Consider the following 14,808-nt stretch of genomic DNA (forward strand, 5'->3'; position numbering starts at 1 on the left):
AAAACATTTTTTTTGCATTACAATGTCAACGCATGGCTTTCAAATTTCTTTACACATAAAAATGTGTAGTTTATACCCCAAAGTCCAAGTTTTGTAGAAACCCCTTTTGCTACAGGTCTTTTAGGGTCTTTGAATTTACAAGTTGAAAGTTTTATTGAAGGTTATGGCAATAAGACATCCTAAATTCAAATGGATGGCATGATTTATATTCAAATGTAATACATTGTTAAAGATCCAGTAAAGTACAATGAGGTGAAAGTTGAAGATATGCCTTTGAAAGGCACTGTCTGGTCAACAAACAGGCTACTGGTACTGCATTGATGGACAGTGGACATGCAGAAGTCCAACCACTCCCTGAGTCCATTGAAATCCACGCAGCAAAGCAGCTCTGCTCTGTATCCTGAACTTCTGGCTAGACTTTAACACTCTGCTAACCGCCGTCACATGTGAGACCTGGGAGGTTTCATGTGTAGGAAGGGAAGAAAATGCTCTTCAAATATCTTTTTAAGGTTTGCTGTCATATTTAAGGTGTGGCATTATCAACTGATCAAGTGTGTGCAAGTCTGGGAGAGACAGACTCGTTTCATACCAGTTTTGCTGGGTCTTGACACCTGAACTTTGACAATGGCAGAGAGGATGGTGTTGTTCCCGTTGCCCTTGCTAACCAGGTCGATTATTCGGTCTGTGATCTCTTTGATGGGATTGCGATCCAAACGATGGTCTTCAGTAGACTAGATTCAGAGAAAGGTTTCAAAATCAGTTTTTGATTTTATACATCACATGTTTGCTTGTTCCCCTCTAATCACCCAATATAACTCTGTCTAAGCCCATCCCATTAAAGCATCTTTTAGTGCTGCTGGGAATTCACGCTGCTGGCTATAAATCAAAGCAAAGTTTCCTGAGAAACATATGGCAGACTGAGTGGGAGGAGGCACTTACCAGGCAGACGTGGATCTCGTTGCTGGCCGAGAATGACGGGTCACAGGTTATAGTCACAGAATGCTCCAAGGAAAAATTCCTCACTATGTTCAGGTTCCTCAGCTGCTTACAAACTCCTTCCACGGTCAAACCCTACCCATGAAGAAGAGATGAGTTAATGATGCAGCAAGAAATTAGGACTAAAACTGGATCGCTGATGACGTTTCAGCAAAAAAAAAAAAGGTTAAAACTCTTATGTGGTTCAAGTTTATCTAACTTAAATTACACAGCAAGTAGAGAGTCTATCCCTCATTATAACTAGAAACCAACCAATCAGGATTTTCTTGGCAGATACAAATTTCTATTCACATTTCTTTTAGAAAAAAGAAAACAACTGATTGAAAGTTCTTTGGAGACAATACATGTAGTTCACCATTACATGATGATCCACATTTATGCATTAAAAGATGCTTTTATAGAGAAACTTCACACACAAGTACACTTCTAATCACACGCAGTTGTTTAGATTCAGGTGTTTTTCTGATGCACTGGGGTGTGGTTGCCATTAAATGCATCTTGTATTAACTTGTACTGTGTATGCTGGATGATGTTATAATTATCTGTATTGTTAGTTGCTGTGGATTCTTGGTTTAGTTTTTTTTCTTCTTTCTGCAGGTGTAGAGGCAGACTTCCAGGGCATCGACTTGGATTCTCTTTGTGCTCATTTCTTATTCTTTCCTTTAAACTTTTTCCCCATTTCAGGTTAAATAAATTCAAACGAATTTCTAATAATGTTTAATACGTCTCAATAAAGCTGTAATGCTCTACTCATGAAGGTAAATCTGTTGGGCTTCACCTTGACTCTCAAACAGTACTGAATGCCACATCACCGGACAGGAAACACAAACACACACAAAAAAAAATAGATAAAATTTAAAAAATAAATTAAAAAAACATGCTTTTAGCTGATTTTTAGTAAACTCTAACAGTTTATTTGTACAATTATATCACTTTGATCCATTTAATAAATGTATTGAGCAAGGGAAAATTCTGCCAGTTTACCATTTCTTCAGCAGTCATCTCCTAAAATTAATCTTCTAATTCATATAACTTTATTTCAATAACAAAATGGAGATTAAGACAACTCAATTATAAAGAGCAGGAATATTCACATGCTTTATGAACTCAACGTGTTTAAATGGCATGAATTAATTCTTAAGTTGCTCGTTATCCCGAGAAATGGCTTTCTCTAAACCTGATCCTTCCCACAGAGCTGATCTAATTCATTTACGACCTCCTCCCACAGGAGAGGAATCAAACAAACGATAATTTAATCTCTTCATTTCTAAGTGCCGAGGAAACTTACCGTGGGCATGATCTCCTTTTTTAGGATGAAGGTGATGTTGGCGCAGCTGTTGTCCTGGTAAGAGGAGCTGGGGTGGCATTTGATTCGAGGCTGAGCGAGGCCGGAGCCCCAGCACTCGCCCAGCTCCAGGCAGGGTTTCACAAAGCAGTGGGCTTCTCTGAGGGGCATGCAGCTCTGATCCGGGGGGCATCCGCCTCGGCCTTTGGCGCCGAGCTTGCATGACTTCGGGCCGCACCACATCTGCAGCGGGGAAAAAAAGAAGTGACATAAATTACACAATTCTAAAACATGATCCGTTTTGGGTTGGGTCACCCTAGATCACTTGTTCAGTCTGTCTTGCAGCTCCACATCATTTCACATTTTCTCCTTTTCCTAGCCCATTACGCAGTTCATCGTCAATTAGTCTCTTTGCCACTCTGTGGGTGTAACCCTACCAGCCATGAGGGATGAGGTCACACGCATTTCCACGCAATATCAGGGTTATTTAGGAAATGGGTGGGTGTGGGGGGGTTCTCAGTTTGTGCCAAAAAGCATGCATAATGTGGAATGAACGCATTAAAAGTTGCAACAATGGTAAAATCTTACACTTCCGGATCATTTTCTCCCCTCCGGCTGCATTACTAAAACCATTGTGCATCTAGTGATAGCCAAGCATAATAGTACAACCCCAAGGTCCGTTTGGCCCAGTGCGGCTGTGGGAACTTCACTCGAAAATTCATCCGACACCAATTATCAATACAGCCTTTGTGATTCTTTACAAAACAAAAACTGTATCGTCCCAGTATAGAATTTGACGCTCCCAAACCGGCTCCACCCAGATACAAACTGTGTTGTTGTGGGTGAGTGGCGAGCCCTACCTACTGCCAAGAGTAGGACACACCCACAAACACAACCTTTGTGTCAATAACCACTTTGTGAGAGGTTCCCCAGGGAGCTTCTGTCATCAGTAAACAGAGGAATCGTGCACTTCACGGCTAAACGCTGAAGTATAAACTTTCACTGAATGTTTAGGAAATGTACTTTTAATTTGAGTACAAATCTTGACTGTTGATGCTCAAAACACCACCTTTAAAGATAAATGCATTTTTTTAGGACCAGAAAAAATATGATTAGGCAAAAATAACCCCTTTCTTTTAGCTAAACCCCAAAATGATAAAGACAAAAGAACCTGGCATTTCAGTGAGCCAAATGTGTGCTGATCTTCATAAATCAAGAAGTGCCTACGAGAAAAAACTGGAGCTGCAGCAAACCAGATTGGCTGAGGATTAAATTAGGGCTCTGTAACTGACTGACATAAGCTGTCAGTATTTTGCCTACAATTTTAATCAAATTAGAACAGTTTTCCTCAAAAATGGTGTGTTGAACTTAGTTAATCGTATTTTGTAGAACTGAGAAAAGTGCAAAAGTTCAATGTAAAAATTAACAATAAAATAAACATTTATTTTTTTGGAAGAATAATTAATAGAAAAATGAGTCAGAAATCAATCATTTTGCATCATCCATAGAAACCCCCCCCCCTCAAATCTAGAGCTATGTAAAAACAAAAAACAACTTGCAGTCACCAAAGCAACAATTTTAGATGTTATCTACATCCTAGGTTGTTGTTTGGAGTGATGTCCGAAGAAAAAAAGCCTTTTCTGTCCTACTACTGTGAATGTTAACTAGTGGAGTTTTCTAAAGTCTACTGGGACTGTGATTGCACCTTGTTAAGACGAGACAAAGGCACAACTACTCAGCAAAGAAATTTTCCAGGTGGGTTTGTGATAAAACAATGGATGAATATGTCAGAAACACCTCATGCTCACTGTTAAGTACGGTGGATTATCTGTGATGCTGTGGGCTAGCTTCGATTGGCTTTGGAAGACTCATAAAAATAGAATCACATTTTAAATTACAATTTGGCAAATTTTTGCCAAAAAAGTCTCCGTCTTAATTTTAACTCTCTATATTAATACTAGTGTCAACAACTATGGAACAAGTAATTTTACCAAATTTTCTGATTAGCCAGGGTGCCAATAAATCTGTCCACCACTCTGTGTATTGACATACCTTTGTGCACAGCACTTTTCCATTTGAGCAGTGACAAATGTTGCAGTCTTCTTCCCAGCTGGCTCCATCCGCAGCAACATGCCCATTACTAGAGCAATGCTTTCTTGTTTCTACGTTTTAGAAAAAAGAAAAGCCAAACAAACAAACAAATTGTTAGAAACTTGCTTACAAAATAATCTGCTTACTTTCCCCATCCTGCGAGGACATACTGTCTTGACAGTGGAGTCCAGTTCTGTCTGGGGGACACAGGCAGCGATATCCGTTGATCTCGTCCACGCAGGTGGATCCCAAGGCGCAGGGAGAGGACTGGCACTCGTTAATATCTGTTGCGGCGAAGCAGGGTGAGAGAGGAGAAATTGTTTGTTTATGGAATAAAATGCACAGGCATGCAGAGTTCAGATATTGAGTTAAGTTAAATCAGTGCTCAAATCTAATTCTTTGGGATCATGCGTCATGAAAACTGTGCCTTTACGCACATATATTTAACAAAATCAAAAAGAAAACTAAACAAGCAAACAGGCCTAAAATGAGCCCTGGACAGCCCCCCCTGTAGCTTTTATAGAAGGGTCGTCATTAGCAGGTATGCAGGACCGAAAGGTTGGACAAAGCAGAACAAAGGGTTTGCAATGGGAAAGAATGTGGCCATCTGAAAGCCTTTAAGAGGGAAAACAGTCTGAGTAATCAGTGTCAGAGAGCATGGCTGATTAGCTGCTGGCTCGCTAAGCTGCTTTACCCCTGGGGACACAAACACGGCCCGGTGGAGTGACACCAAAATGGCTCAGGCTGGCCTGCAGCCCGGCGTTCAGATAATTGGCCGACTAGACCTTCCGTTTGCAAGTGACTGATTGTCCGGCTGCAAGCCATGATCCGACTGACTGACAGGCTCAAAAGTAAAGATGCACTGATCAGAGTTTTGTGGCAGATGTCTGAGCTTTTAGAGGATTCTGATTTCTCCTTGAAAACTATATCAGTAAATATTTTTCCAGTCTTCTTACCCTAAACGGTCATTAAGTTTTATATTAGGAGAAGAGGTAATCTTGCAACTTATATAGCAGTACGTAAAATCTTAATTTAACAACAAAATGGTTACACATTGATATTCTGAACAGTCTATAATCATCAGCAAATGACTCAAATAAGCACACTTTACTATCAGGACTCATTCTAATTTAATTAGTGGTCATAATTACATATCATAACAGTCAAATAGGAATCAAAACCAAAATAAACGCAGCACAATATTAAGTTTTCATTTAATATAACAGAATTTATAAAGAATAAACCAATATCATCTATATGGATCACAGAAATACTCAACTAAAATGTAAAAACTAAATTGTTTGTCTACAAGAACAAAATAGAAGTAAGTCGTTTGTACTGTCCTTTCACATAACTAATCTGTGACTAAGTAAGTTAACAGGTTGCAGAAAATATGATTTCCAGATAAATGGTGTCATAAAAATTTACAAGCCTCCTCTGATTTCACTGTTAAAACCTCACAGATTGTGAAAACGGATAACTTTTCAGTCTTCTTCCGTCAGCAATGGTGTCCACACTGAAGAGTGTTGCCATTACATAAGAGCTTTTTGATGTGGTGCATTCGGAGATCGGTAAAAGATTGGATTTTCTACGTTTACGTTGGAGAAGCAGCAGAATAAACTACCGATTCCGGTCACCACAAGATTTGTCGTTCTAGGTTTGTTTGAGACGGGTAAGGGGAAAGTGTAAGGGTGACCGGATGCGTTTCTGGGTGTATGGAACGACCCCGGCCCCACTCGTTGCTGTGCACTGTCAGCTGGCTGAAAGAATGCAAATTCCAGCCCGGAGCAGACTTACTGCTGTATACATCTACTAAAAAACAGGCATAAAGTGAAGGCAAGTTTAATACTCACTGATCCGACAGTCTGGACCGGCGAAACCTGGGGCGCATTCACAGCGGTACCAGTTATCCCCGTCCACACAGGTTCCACTGTTGTAACTGAAGGTTTAAAAACAAACCATGTCAGGTTGGATTTTTTTTTAAACAAACATAAAATCAGATTCTCAATATTGTAAGATATATGAATCTGTTTTTATCACTATATAGACAATGGAAAACGTGTGCTTAAGAATCTGAAAGCGTTTTGTTAAGCAAGAGTCACACGTGGGAGAGTTTGCAAAAACAGGGTTAGGCGATTGCATCCCAGGAATGAAGGGAGGTGTTCGTCCTGATTCTCAGCAGGAAGAAAGCATGCAGGTGAGGTGAGCCACACAGGAGGAGCAGCTTGTTTACACCAGTTGAAATCTACAGGAAATGTTTGGCTTTCACTTACCATGGGTGGGGACTGCAGTCGTTGGTATCTGTGCAAGAAAGAAAAAAGGAGGGAGGGAAAAAGAGAGACAAAAACTTGTGAGTGCGGTGTTATTTTCTCTCTCTCTCTCTCCACCCTCATGTGGAGGTGCTCAGCGCACACTGGCAGCCGAAAAGCACGTCTGAGCTTGCGTTCGCAGAGGCATAATGGGTCCACACTGCCTGATCACTCTATATTACTACCAGAGCACTAAAAAAAAAAAAAAATGACCGTACACCTCCACGCCCTAATTTCCCATTTCTTCCTCCCCCCTCTGAACGAGGAACAGCCGCAAGAGGAATTTATGTTCTGGACTACAAGCGTACAGGGCAGGGATCCCAGGAAAGTTGGGGGAATACAGGAAGGCTGTAGAACAAGCAGACATGTCACTGTTTGGACAGGAATGCAACGACAGAAAGAGGGAGAGGGCTGGGGTGTGGGACCGGGGAAGAAACATCTGTCTTCACTTTCCTCTGCCCTTTCTCTCTCTCTCCTCTTCTCATGGCCAGCATCAGCCATGGGGAAGAAGGAGAAATTTATAAAGAAAAATTAAAAAGAGGGAAAAGTGACTGCTGGTTTTAACGAGACACAGATCTTCACCTTTGCATTAAGCAGCATGAGGTTTATGATCATTTATTCAGCAATAAAATGTCCATCTGTGTTCTTTCCACTTACTCTGAGTGCATGTAGGACCCTCCCAGCCTTCCTTGCAGACACAGGTGAAAGAATCCCCCTTCACCACGCAGGTTCCTCCGTTCTCACACGGGTTGGGCAGACAGCTTGAGTTTTTGGCTGAGAAAGAGAGGGGAGGAAAGTGATAAATGCAACCATCATTGCAGTGGTACACCTTAAACTTTAGATGAGTTGGTTAAAATTGATTCTGGGTGCTTTTCTTGCTTCAGCTGTGATGTGTGCCATCAGCGTAATCAGGGAATTTAAGCTGATATCTGTCGGCACTGAGAAATGGGAGGGGCTGAAGATGGGAGAACTGAGGAGTGCTGACAGAGTGGAGGGATAAAATTCATCACTATAACCACAACGGCGCTGATGAGCATCTGAGACGAGACAGGGCTGACTATAATTTATTTTAATTAGATTTTATGTGTTGAATCACTGGGTCGGCTGCACTCTGCTGTCCAACGCATCTTAATTAAATTAATGGTTTATGGACAGGTCTTTGCTGGCATCATTAGGAGGTAATTCAACCTTTTAATTCAGCTGTGTTGAAAGTTGCAGGACAGCTGCACTGGAGCTGCTGTGTGATCAACACTAAGTAAAGTGTACTTGTGAAATGATGGTTTTCAAAACCTCTGCATATAAAAAGTGTGGCTTTTTAAATGCATTTTTATTAGGAAGAAAAAAAAGAAAACATCCCCAAAGCATGACGCAGCCACAGCCATACGTAGCTCTGTGCATGCAATCCATAAAGTTAGGATTTGTCATATGAACAGAGTCCCTTCTTCCACAAGTTCCTCAGTTTTCTTTCAAGATTTCCTTTTCTCCCATTCACCGTTTCATAACAAGACCAGATCTGTAGAGTGCAAGACTTGTCAGCGGGTTCTCCCACCTCAGGTGTGCATCTCTGCGGCTCCTCCAGCTACCTGCGTGTGACTATTGTGTTTTGGTAGGCTTGCAGAAATTACTGCACAGCATGAAGTAATCATCGCAAGTTTGGAAGGATTACCACATTTAAAGTGCAATGCAAATTTCTGCTCCCAAATAAAATATCTGGCTTGATAGACTTTTTCTACCGTCGATGCAACACACAATATATTTTAGTGGCTGAGATGCAGTCATAGTTTCATATCAGGACAAGTTTTTCCAGATATCTTGCAGCTCTGGTTTGCAGTTGTGCCACACTCTTTCCATTTTCCAGTGAATTGACGAGAGCTTGGTGAGACGTTTGAATATTATGATCTTTTTTTTTTTTTTTTGTTTTTGAACCTATCCCAGCTTCAAACTTCTCCACAACTTGCCCCTTGACCTGTCTGCTGTGATCGTTGGTCTTCATGCTGCCATTTGTTCACCAATGTTCTCTAACAAAGCCTCTCAGAATGTCACAGATCGGCTGCCTTTATACTAGGGCTGGGAGATTAATCGATTTATGTTTTGAAAAATCTAAATTTTTTCCCCCACTTTTTGGGTTTCCATACTCAGCCCATCCAAGAAATACATCCTTTTTTGGTCAACTTGTGTTACAGCTTCTATTTATTGAATTTGAATTCAGGTCAACTCGCAGAAGGATTAATTTAAATAGAAGAAAAAGAAAAAAAAGTGAGGAAAAATTTGATTAAAGTCTGAAATCAAATTTAGGACTAATAAAAAAATAGAAAAGAAAAGAACTCTGAGCTTTTATTTTTAAACCATACCGCCTGGCCCTACTTCATACTGAGATTAAATTGTACACATCTGGACTGTATAATATCTTAATAGAAATTTATTACAATGGATTTTATTGGAGGCATCAAAAATCCAGACAAAATCTGAGAAGTTCACCTTAAATATGAAGGATTAACACCAAGCTGCAGTGCCTGCTGCTCACCTATGTTGCAGGTCGTGCCCTCCCAGCCTGGGGAACACTTGCACTGGAATGTGTCACCCTCATCATGGCAGGTACCCCCATTGTTGCATGTAGCTTCATCGCACTGGCTTTCACCTGCAAGGTATGCGTGAAAAATCTCAGGGTTTTTAAGGTAATAGATAATTGAGTACAGCCATGAGCACATACCATAAGCCTGCACGGACAGACAACACGGGTGTGGAAAATAAGGAAAGGGAAGAAAAAAAACGGGGGAGGCTCTTACGTGAGTGGCAGGTTTTCCCCTTCCAGCCATTTTTGCACTCGCAGAAGAAATCAGACACCAGGTCTCGACATGTCCCTCCATTATGACAGGGGTTGGTGCTGCAGTCATCGATGTCTGGAAATATTAGGTGGGTGTGATTTGATGGCGGCATATCAAACGGGCGATGGAATACACATTTTTCTGTTGAGACGGTTTGAGTAGCGACATGAGGTAAGGATGAGGAGGCGGTGTGACTCACTGATCTCGCAGTGATCGCCCTCCCAGCCGTCGGCGCAGATGCACTGGTAGACGCTGACTTTGTCGATGCACGTGCCTCCGTTGCGACACGGGTTGCTCTCGCAGTCATTTATGTCTAGAGTTTGAGAGAGACTTGGTGAGATCGACCATGATAGTGCAGAGTAAATGTGATGCTGCCATGGCGACGGTAAATTCGGCCGTACTCTCGTGGCAGTAGGTCCCTCGGAAGCCCTCCTGGCACTCGCAGCTGAACTGACCCCCTGCTTGGCTCCGGCAGCGACCGTGAGGTCCACACACATTTGACGAAATGTAACGCTCTCCTCCTGGTGTGCTGTTAGATGCCACGGCGACGGTGCAGCTGTCAATCACTGCAAAAAGACGCCACAGACATTAATGGAACAAGTTCTGACCAGAAATATTAAAGATGGATTAACAATTTGCTCTCAGTCTGATGATTCAGAGAGAGGAGACAAGGTTAACATTCACACCTTTGACCTATTAAAACCACAAACTGCACCATTTTATTTGAGATTTTGTTCTACACAAACACAAAGGAGTGTGCAATTTTTATCTGTAAGGAAATGTTTTTAAAAAACTTTCTACAAATATAAATTCGAAAAGCGTGGCGCATGCCGCCAAGTCAAAACGTACAGAATCACCTGCTGCTGAAAATACAGCTCCAAGCGTGTTCTAAAATCTCCAAAAAGGTAATAATACTCAGGTATTTTTTTCCCTAATTAAAATATCAAAATAATTCAATTGTGAATTATTTTTCTTTTAAACAAGCAGAGCAATACATTAAATGTGAAATATTTTAATGAAAAAGTAGAAAAGAACAAATTTGAGAGAGAATGAAAAAGTGTGTAGTTTCCTCAAATCTGCCAACAAAAATCTAATTTTCAAAAACAAAAAGCAAGAAGTGACTGTCTTCATCTGCGCCACCATTTTTCATTTATCTTTTTTGCTTTTTGATTTGTGGTCAGGGGCCACATTTGGACATCTCTGGTCTACCAGATTTCCTTCCTGGATCGTCCAATCTTTATCTCCATCCATCTTCTCAACAGCTCTTAGAGCATCCCCTCAGCATGATGCTCCCACCAGCCCAAAAAGTTAATCCGACCAGAGATCCTTGTTCCACATGTTGTCTGAACCTCAGAGTTTCTTTGCCACTCTTAAAAGGTCAGATTTGTGTAGCGTACAAGTAATAGGTTTTGCACCTAAGCTGTGTCTCTGCGGCTCCTCCAGTGCCACCATGACCCTCTCTTTCTGTCCTTTTAGTTATCTTTAATAAGTTTGCAGTTGTATTGCACTTATATCGTTGCACTTGAGTTTATTTGAAAGTATTAGAGTAGAGGGGGATTAATACATATGCACACCACACTTTTCATATTCTACTTTTGTGTTGGTCTATTGCATGAAATCTGAGTAAACTGCACTCAATTAAGTTGTTGTAATGTGACAAAATGAAAAAGTGGAAGCTTCTACTCGTCTTTGCGGCAGTGGGGGAGAAGGTCATGGTGGGGCGTTGATGGGACAAACAGCAATAAGCGGTCATGCTTTCTTAAGCAATTTAGAGTGACTGTTTTTTTTTTCCACTGCGCTAAAATCCCCTCCTTTCCCCCTGTCTGATCAGGTTAGGCACATGAGGTGAATTTGCTTCCCTGTAAATCACTTAATTTGTGCCAAGAGCGCAGAGAATCCCACTGTCTGGTATCTGCCTCTGTGGTTGGTCCACTCACTCAATTACATGAGCAGGCACTGAAGACTGCGCACTCATTGAAGGGGAAAAGAAGAGGTAGCCCACCAAGTCATTACTGAGAACACACACGGCGCTGTCGGGCTTCTGCCAGATCTTCAGGAAATTTCTGCACGTTTGGGCTCATTGGGAACAGCTTAGCTTAGAGCAGAGAGCATCAAATCTGCTCGACTCCGCCAAGAAACTTCACTGTATGAAAACTAAGTAAGTATTGCTCTCGTGGGAAAAATGTGGGTGAAGTGTTTCACTACTGCACGGTGCACAGATCATCTTTCAGCAGCTTTCTGGAAAAAGCCTGTGGTTGCTGCAAGCGGGAGTTTTACCTTTACACTTGGTGGTGCGACAGTGGTCTTTGAGGTGGGAGCAGTTCTTGCCCTCGTAGTCCTCTGGGCACGCGCAGAAGTAGTCTGTGGCCCGGTTGTAGCAGGGCGCTCCGTTCTGGCACGGGTTGGGTGAGCAGTAATCTATATCCAGCTAAGGGGAGAGAAAAGGTATTGAATGGTGAGCAGAGAACGTGATAACCGATATAGTTTCTGCTACAGAAAACAAAGCAAATCCCCACGAGCATCCTCCACTCGGGCCGTGCCAGGAAACAACACAGGCACACATACAAGGCAGGAATGAAGGGAGGAGGAGAGAAAAAACAACAAGGCAGAGACACAGGAGCCGTCCTCTTGAGTCAAAACTTCAGTGTTGAGGAATGCATCGCACTGCAGCCGGGAGCAGCTTCTAGAAAACCATCCATTTTAAGAGGGGAGGACTTGAGAGCAGCAGGAGTTTAACAGGGTGTGGCTGCAAACGCCACAATACAGCAGCCTCGCCCCACAACGGGTTAACAGAACCAGTCCTACACAGTTCCTCAAGATGATGTTACAAAACTCTCAGTGTGAGGGAGGGAGGATGGATGGATGAAGGTTACAACTAATGGTATTGATGAAACTACAGGATGGATGGAAGGTTTCGATTAGTTGAAGCAGCTTTGTTAAAAATTCAGACATTTATCGTCTTGCTAACTGTATAAAGACTAAAAAAACATTTTTTCTATGCTTTTCCTTCTTGCATATCCACCTATATCTTTAGGATTCATGTTTTTTTTATGCGGACGTCTCACCTGGCACAGGTTCCCAGAGAAGCCGGTCAGACACAGACACTGGAAGCCGTTCACCTCGTCCTGACAGCGGCCGCCGTTCAGACACGGTGAGCTGGCACATTCGTCCACGTCCCTCTCGCAGTGCTCGCCAGCAAAGCCGGGGGCGCACGTGCAGCGGTACCCGTTCACCAGGTCCTGAGAAAGGCACAAACTCAGATCAACGTCAGATGCATGTGACCAATGGCTCCAGCTGAGTGGAGCCCAAACAATAACTGTGAGAAAAAAGGGAGCAAGCTGAAGCGGGAACGACGGGGGTGGGCGGTGATGTTACGATTATTTCAACACATTTTCCTGGTACAGGCTCAACTGAGTGGAGCTCACTGTAATTTAATCTGGTAAGCTGGAGAAAAGCGTGTTCCTCCTTTAAAAACCTTTCAAGTCACTTTCCTCATGATAATTTTTAACAGAAACAATTCAGCTTCTGGTTTGAGGAAATCTGATTCAGCTGCAGCAGATTCAAAAAGTCTACACACCACTGTTAAAATGCCAGGTTTAAAGATCCTGTTTCAGGCTTCAATAAGGAAGCAAACTGAAGATTCTTAATTACTCTGGGAGAAAAAAGTAATCATTTACATTTGTCCATATGCCAAATCTCCACAGGCACAGATTCCCAAAGACAGACTTGACAGAAACTCTAGTAGGCATTCTCTGACATTTCCTCAGTCAAGCTTTAGAGCTTAAAAGCACCAGGTGGATCACTATTTCAAAGGTCAATCAGGAGACGGGTAGAAAATTGTTTTCAAAGCATTAGATATAAATCACTGTGAACACAGCCGGCATTAAAGGGTGAAAACATAGAACGTCTGTAGCATTACCAAGTACTGGATGTTGATGCATCGTCTATAAAAAATCGGATCCTAGAGGACGCCAAGACACCAACAGCAACGTTAAAGAGGCTGGATGTGTAGAACCAGTAACAACTATCTCCTTTATTCTTCACAAGTAAAAAGTTGAGAGATAGGTGTGGCAAGAAAACCAGTTGGAAAAGAAAACCAGTTGGAAAAACAAACAAACAAAATCTTATTTGAAGTCTGCAAAAACATGAGGGAAAACATGATACTCTGATGAAATTTAATCCATAATTCAAAAAAATGATGTATGGCAGTGCCAGCACCATACCATGTAATAGATGTTCCTTAAGCTGGAACTGCAGTCAAATAGAACCCAATGTTTGCACAGAACCACCAAACTTCAGAAGGTTGAAGATGAAGACAACGCCCCAAAGAAAATGTCTTCACCAGAAGAAGAATAAAATTTTTGAAAGGTCCAGGCAGACCCCAATCAAGTTTTAATAGGTGTGTAAACTTTTTATATCCGTTGTATTTATAACCGCCCCCGTAAACGTCTCTGTTATTGAGTCAAAGCTACAACCCGACCAAGCCGGATGGTTTCTGACCCGTCACCTACCTTACAGGTTCCTCCATTCAGACACTGGTCCTTGCAGTCGTTTATGTCTGCATGGGGAAAAAAAACAAATCAGAGGATTAATTCTAAACTGCTCTGGTAATTGTTAGTCTTAGGAAACAAGTCTCTGCTTTATGTTCCTCGTGCACATAAAACATTGTTGGGGCCTTTAAAAACATTGTTTTGAAACGTGGATGATGGGAATGCAAAAGGAAAGAAGAAAAAAAAAGTGCACAACAAGAGTATTGAGCAATCCAGTCGGCTGCCAAGTGAAACTCAAGCTCAGATTGTTTTGAGCCCATCCTAATCACCACAGACACACACACACACACAAAGGTCTAATAATTGAACTGCAGACAAGTTTACACTGCACAAGCGTCACTGCTTTGCTTCATGCCTTCATGTTGCAGCTGTAAATTCAGCACGGACTGACTGAATGGAAATTATTTCTAACCACCAGCCAGGAGTTGGACTTGTGTCCCACTCAACAGCTGCAGCTTTCAACTCACTGGTGTCACAGTTCTGCCCCGTCCAACCAGGCAGGCACTCGCAGAAGTAGCTGCCAATCAGGTTGCGGCAGGAGTTGGCGTTGACACAGGGCTTGCTGTCGCATTCGTTGGCGTCTATCAGACACGTCTTCCCCATCCACTGCGGAGGACAGTGGCACTTGTAGCCGTTCACCAGGTCCTGACACGTCCCGCCGTGGTTACAGGGGCTGGGGGAGCAGTCGTCCACATCTGTGCAACAGCAGGTGGAAATGGTTAACCTGAAATTATGCTTTCTTTGATTCTGTT

General features: G+C 42.2%; 1 protein-coding gene across 1 annotated transcript in view; it reads right to left on the reverse strand.

The window, feature by feature from the left end:
* jag1b (jagged canonical Notch ligand 1b) overlaps positions 1–14,808 on the reverse strand; it is a 37,300-nt gene that overhangs the window by 1,910 nt on the left and 20,582 nt on the right. Inside the window, exons 9-24 of the mRNA XM_032553017.1 lie at positions 14,524–14,751; positions 14,018–14,064; positions 12,572–12,745; positions 11,784–11,934; positions 9,908–10,072; positions 9,706–9,819; positions 9,468–9,581; positions 9,206–9,319; positions 7,339–7,455; positions 6,646–6,673; positions 6,226–6,311; positions 4,543–4,656; positions 4,334–4,443; positions 2,285–2,524; positions 940–1,071; positions 590–731 (exon numbers count right to left, since the gene is read on the reverse strand). Coding sequence (XP_032408908.1) covers positions 590–731; positions 940–1,071; positions 2,285–2,524; positions 4,334–4,443; positions 4,543–4,656; positions 6,226–6,311; positions 6,646–6,673; positions 7,339–7,455; positions 9,206–9,319; positions 9,468–9,581; positions 9,706–9,819; positions 9,908–10,072; positions 11,784–11,934; positions 12,572–12,745; positions 14,018–14,064; positions 14,524–14,751 — 2,076 coding nt within the window. The remainder of the gene's footprint in view (positions 1–589; positions 732–939; positions 1,072–2,284; positions 2,525–4,333; positions 4,444–4,542; positions 4,657–6,225; positions 6,312–6,645; positions 6,674–7,338; positions 7,456–9,205; positions 9,320–9,467; positions 9,582–9,705; positions 9,820–9,907; positions 10,073–11,783; positions 11,935–12,571; positions 12,746–14,017; positions 14,065–14,523; positions 14,752–14,808) is intronic.

This window comes from Xiphophorus hellerii, chromosome 22 (assembly GCF_003331165.1).
Source record: "Xiphophorus hellerii strain 12219 chromosome 22, Xiphophorus_hellerii-4.1, whole genome shotgun sequence".
In the NCBI taxonomy this organism is placed as follows: domain Eukaryota; kingdom Metazoa; phylum Chordata; class Actinopteri; order Cyprinodontiformes; family Poeciliidae; genus Xiphophorus; species Xiphophorus hellerii.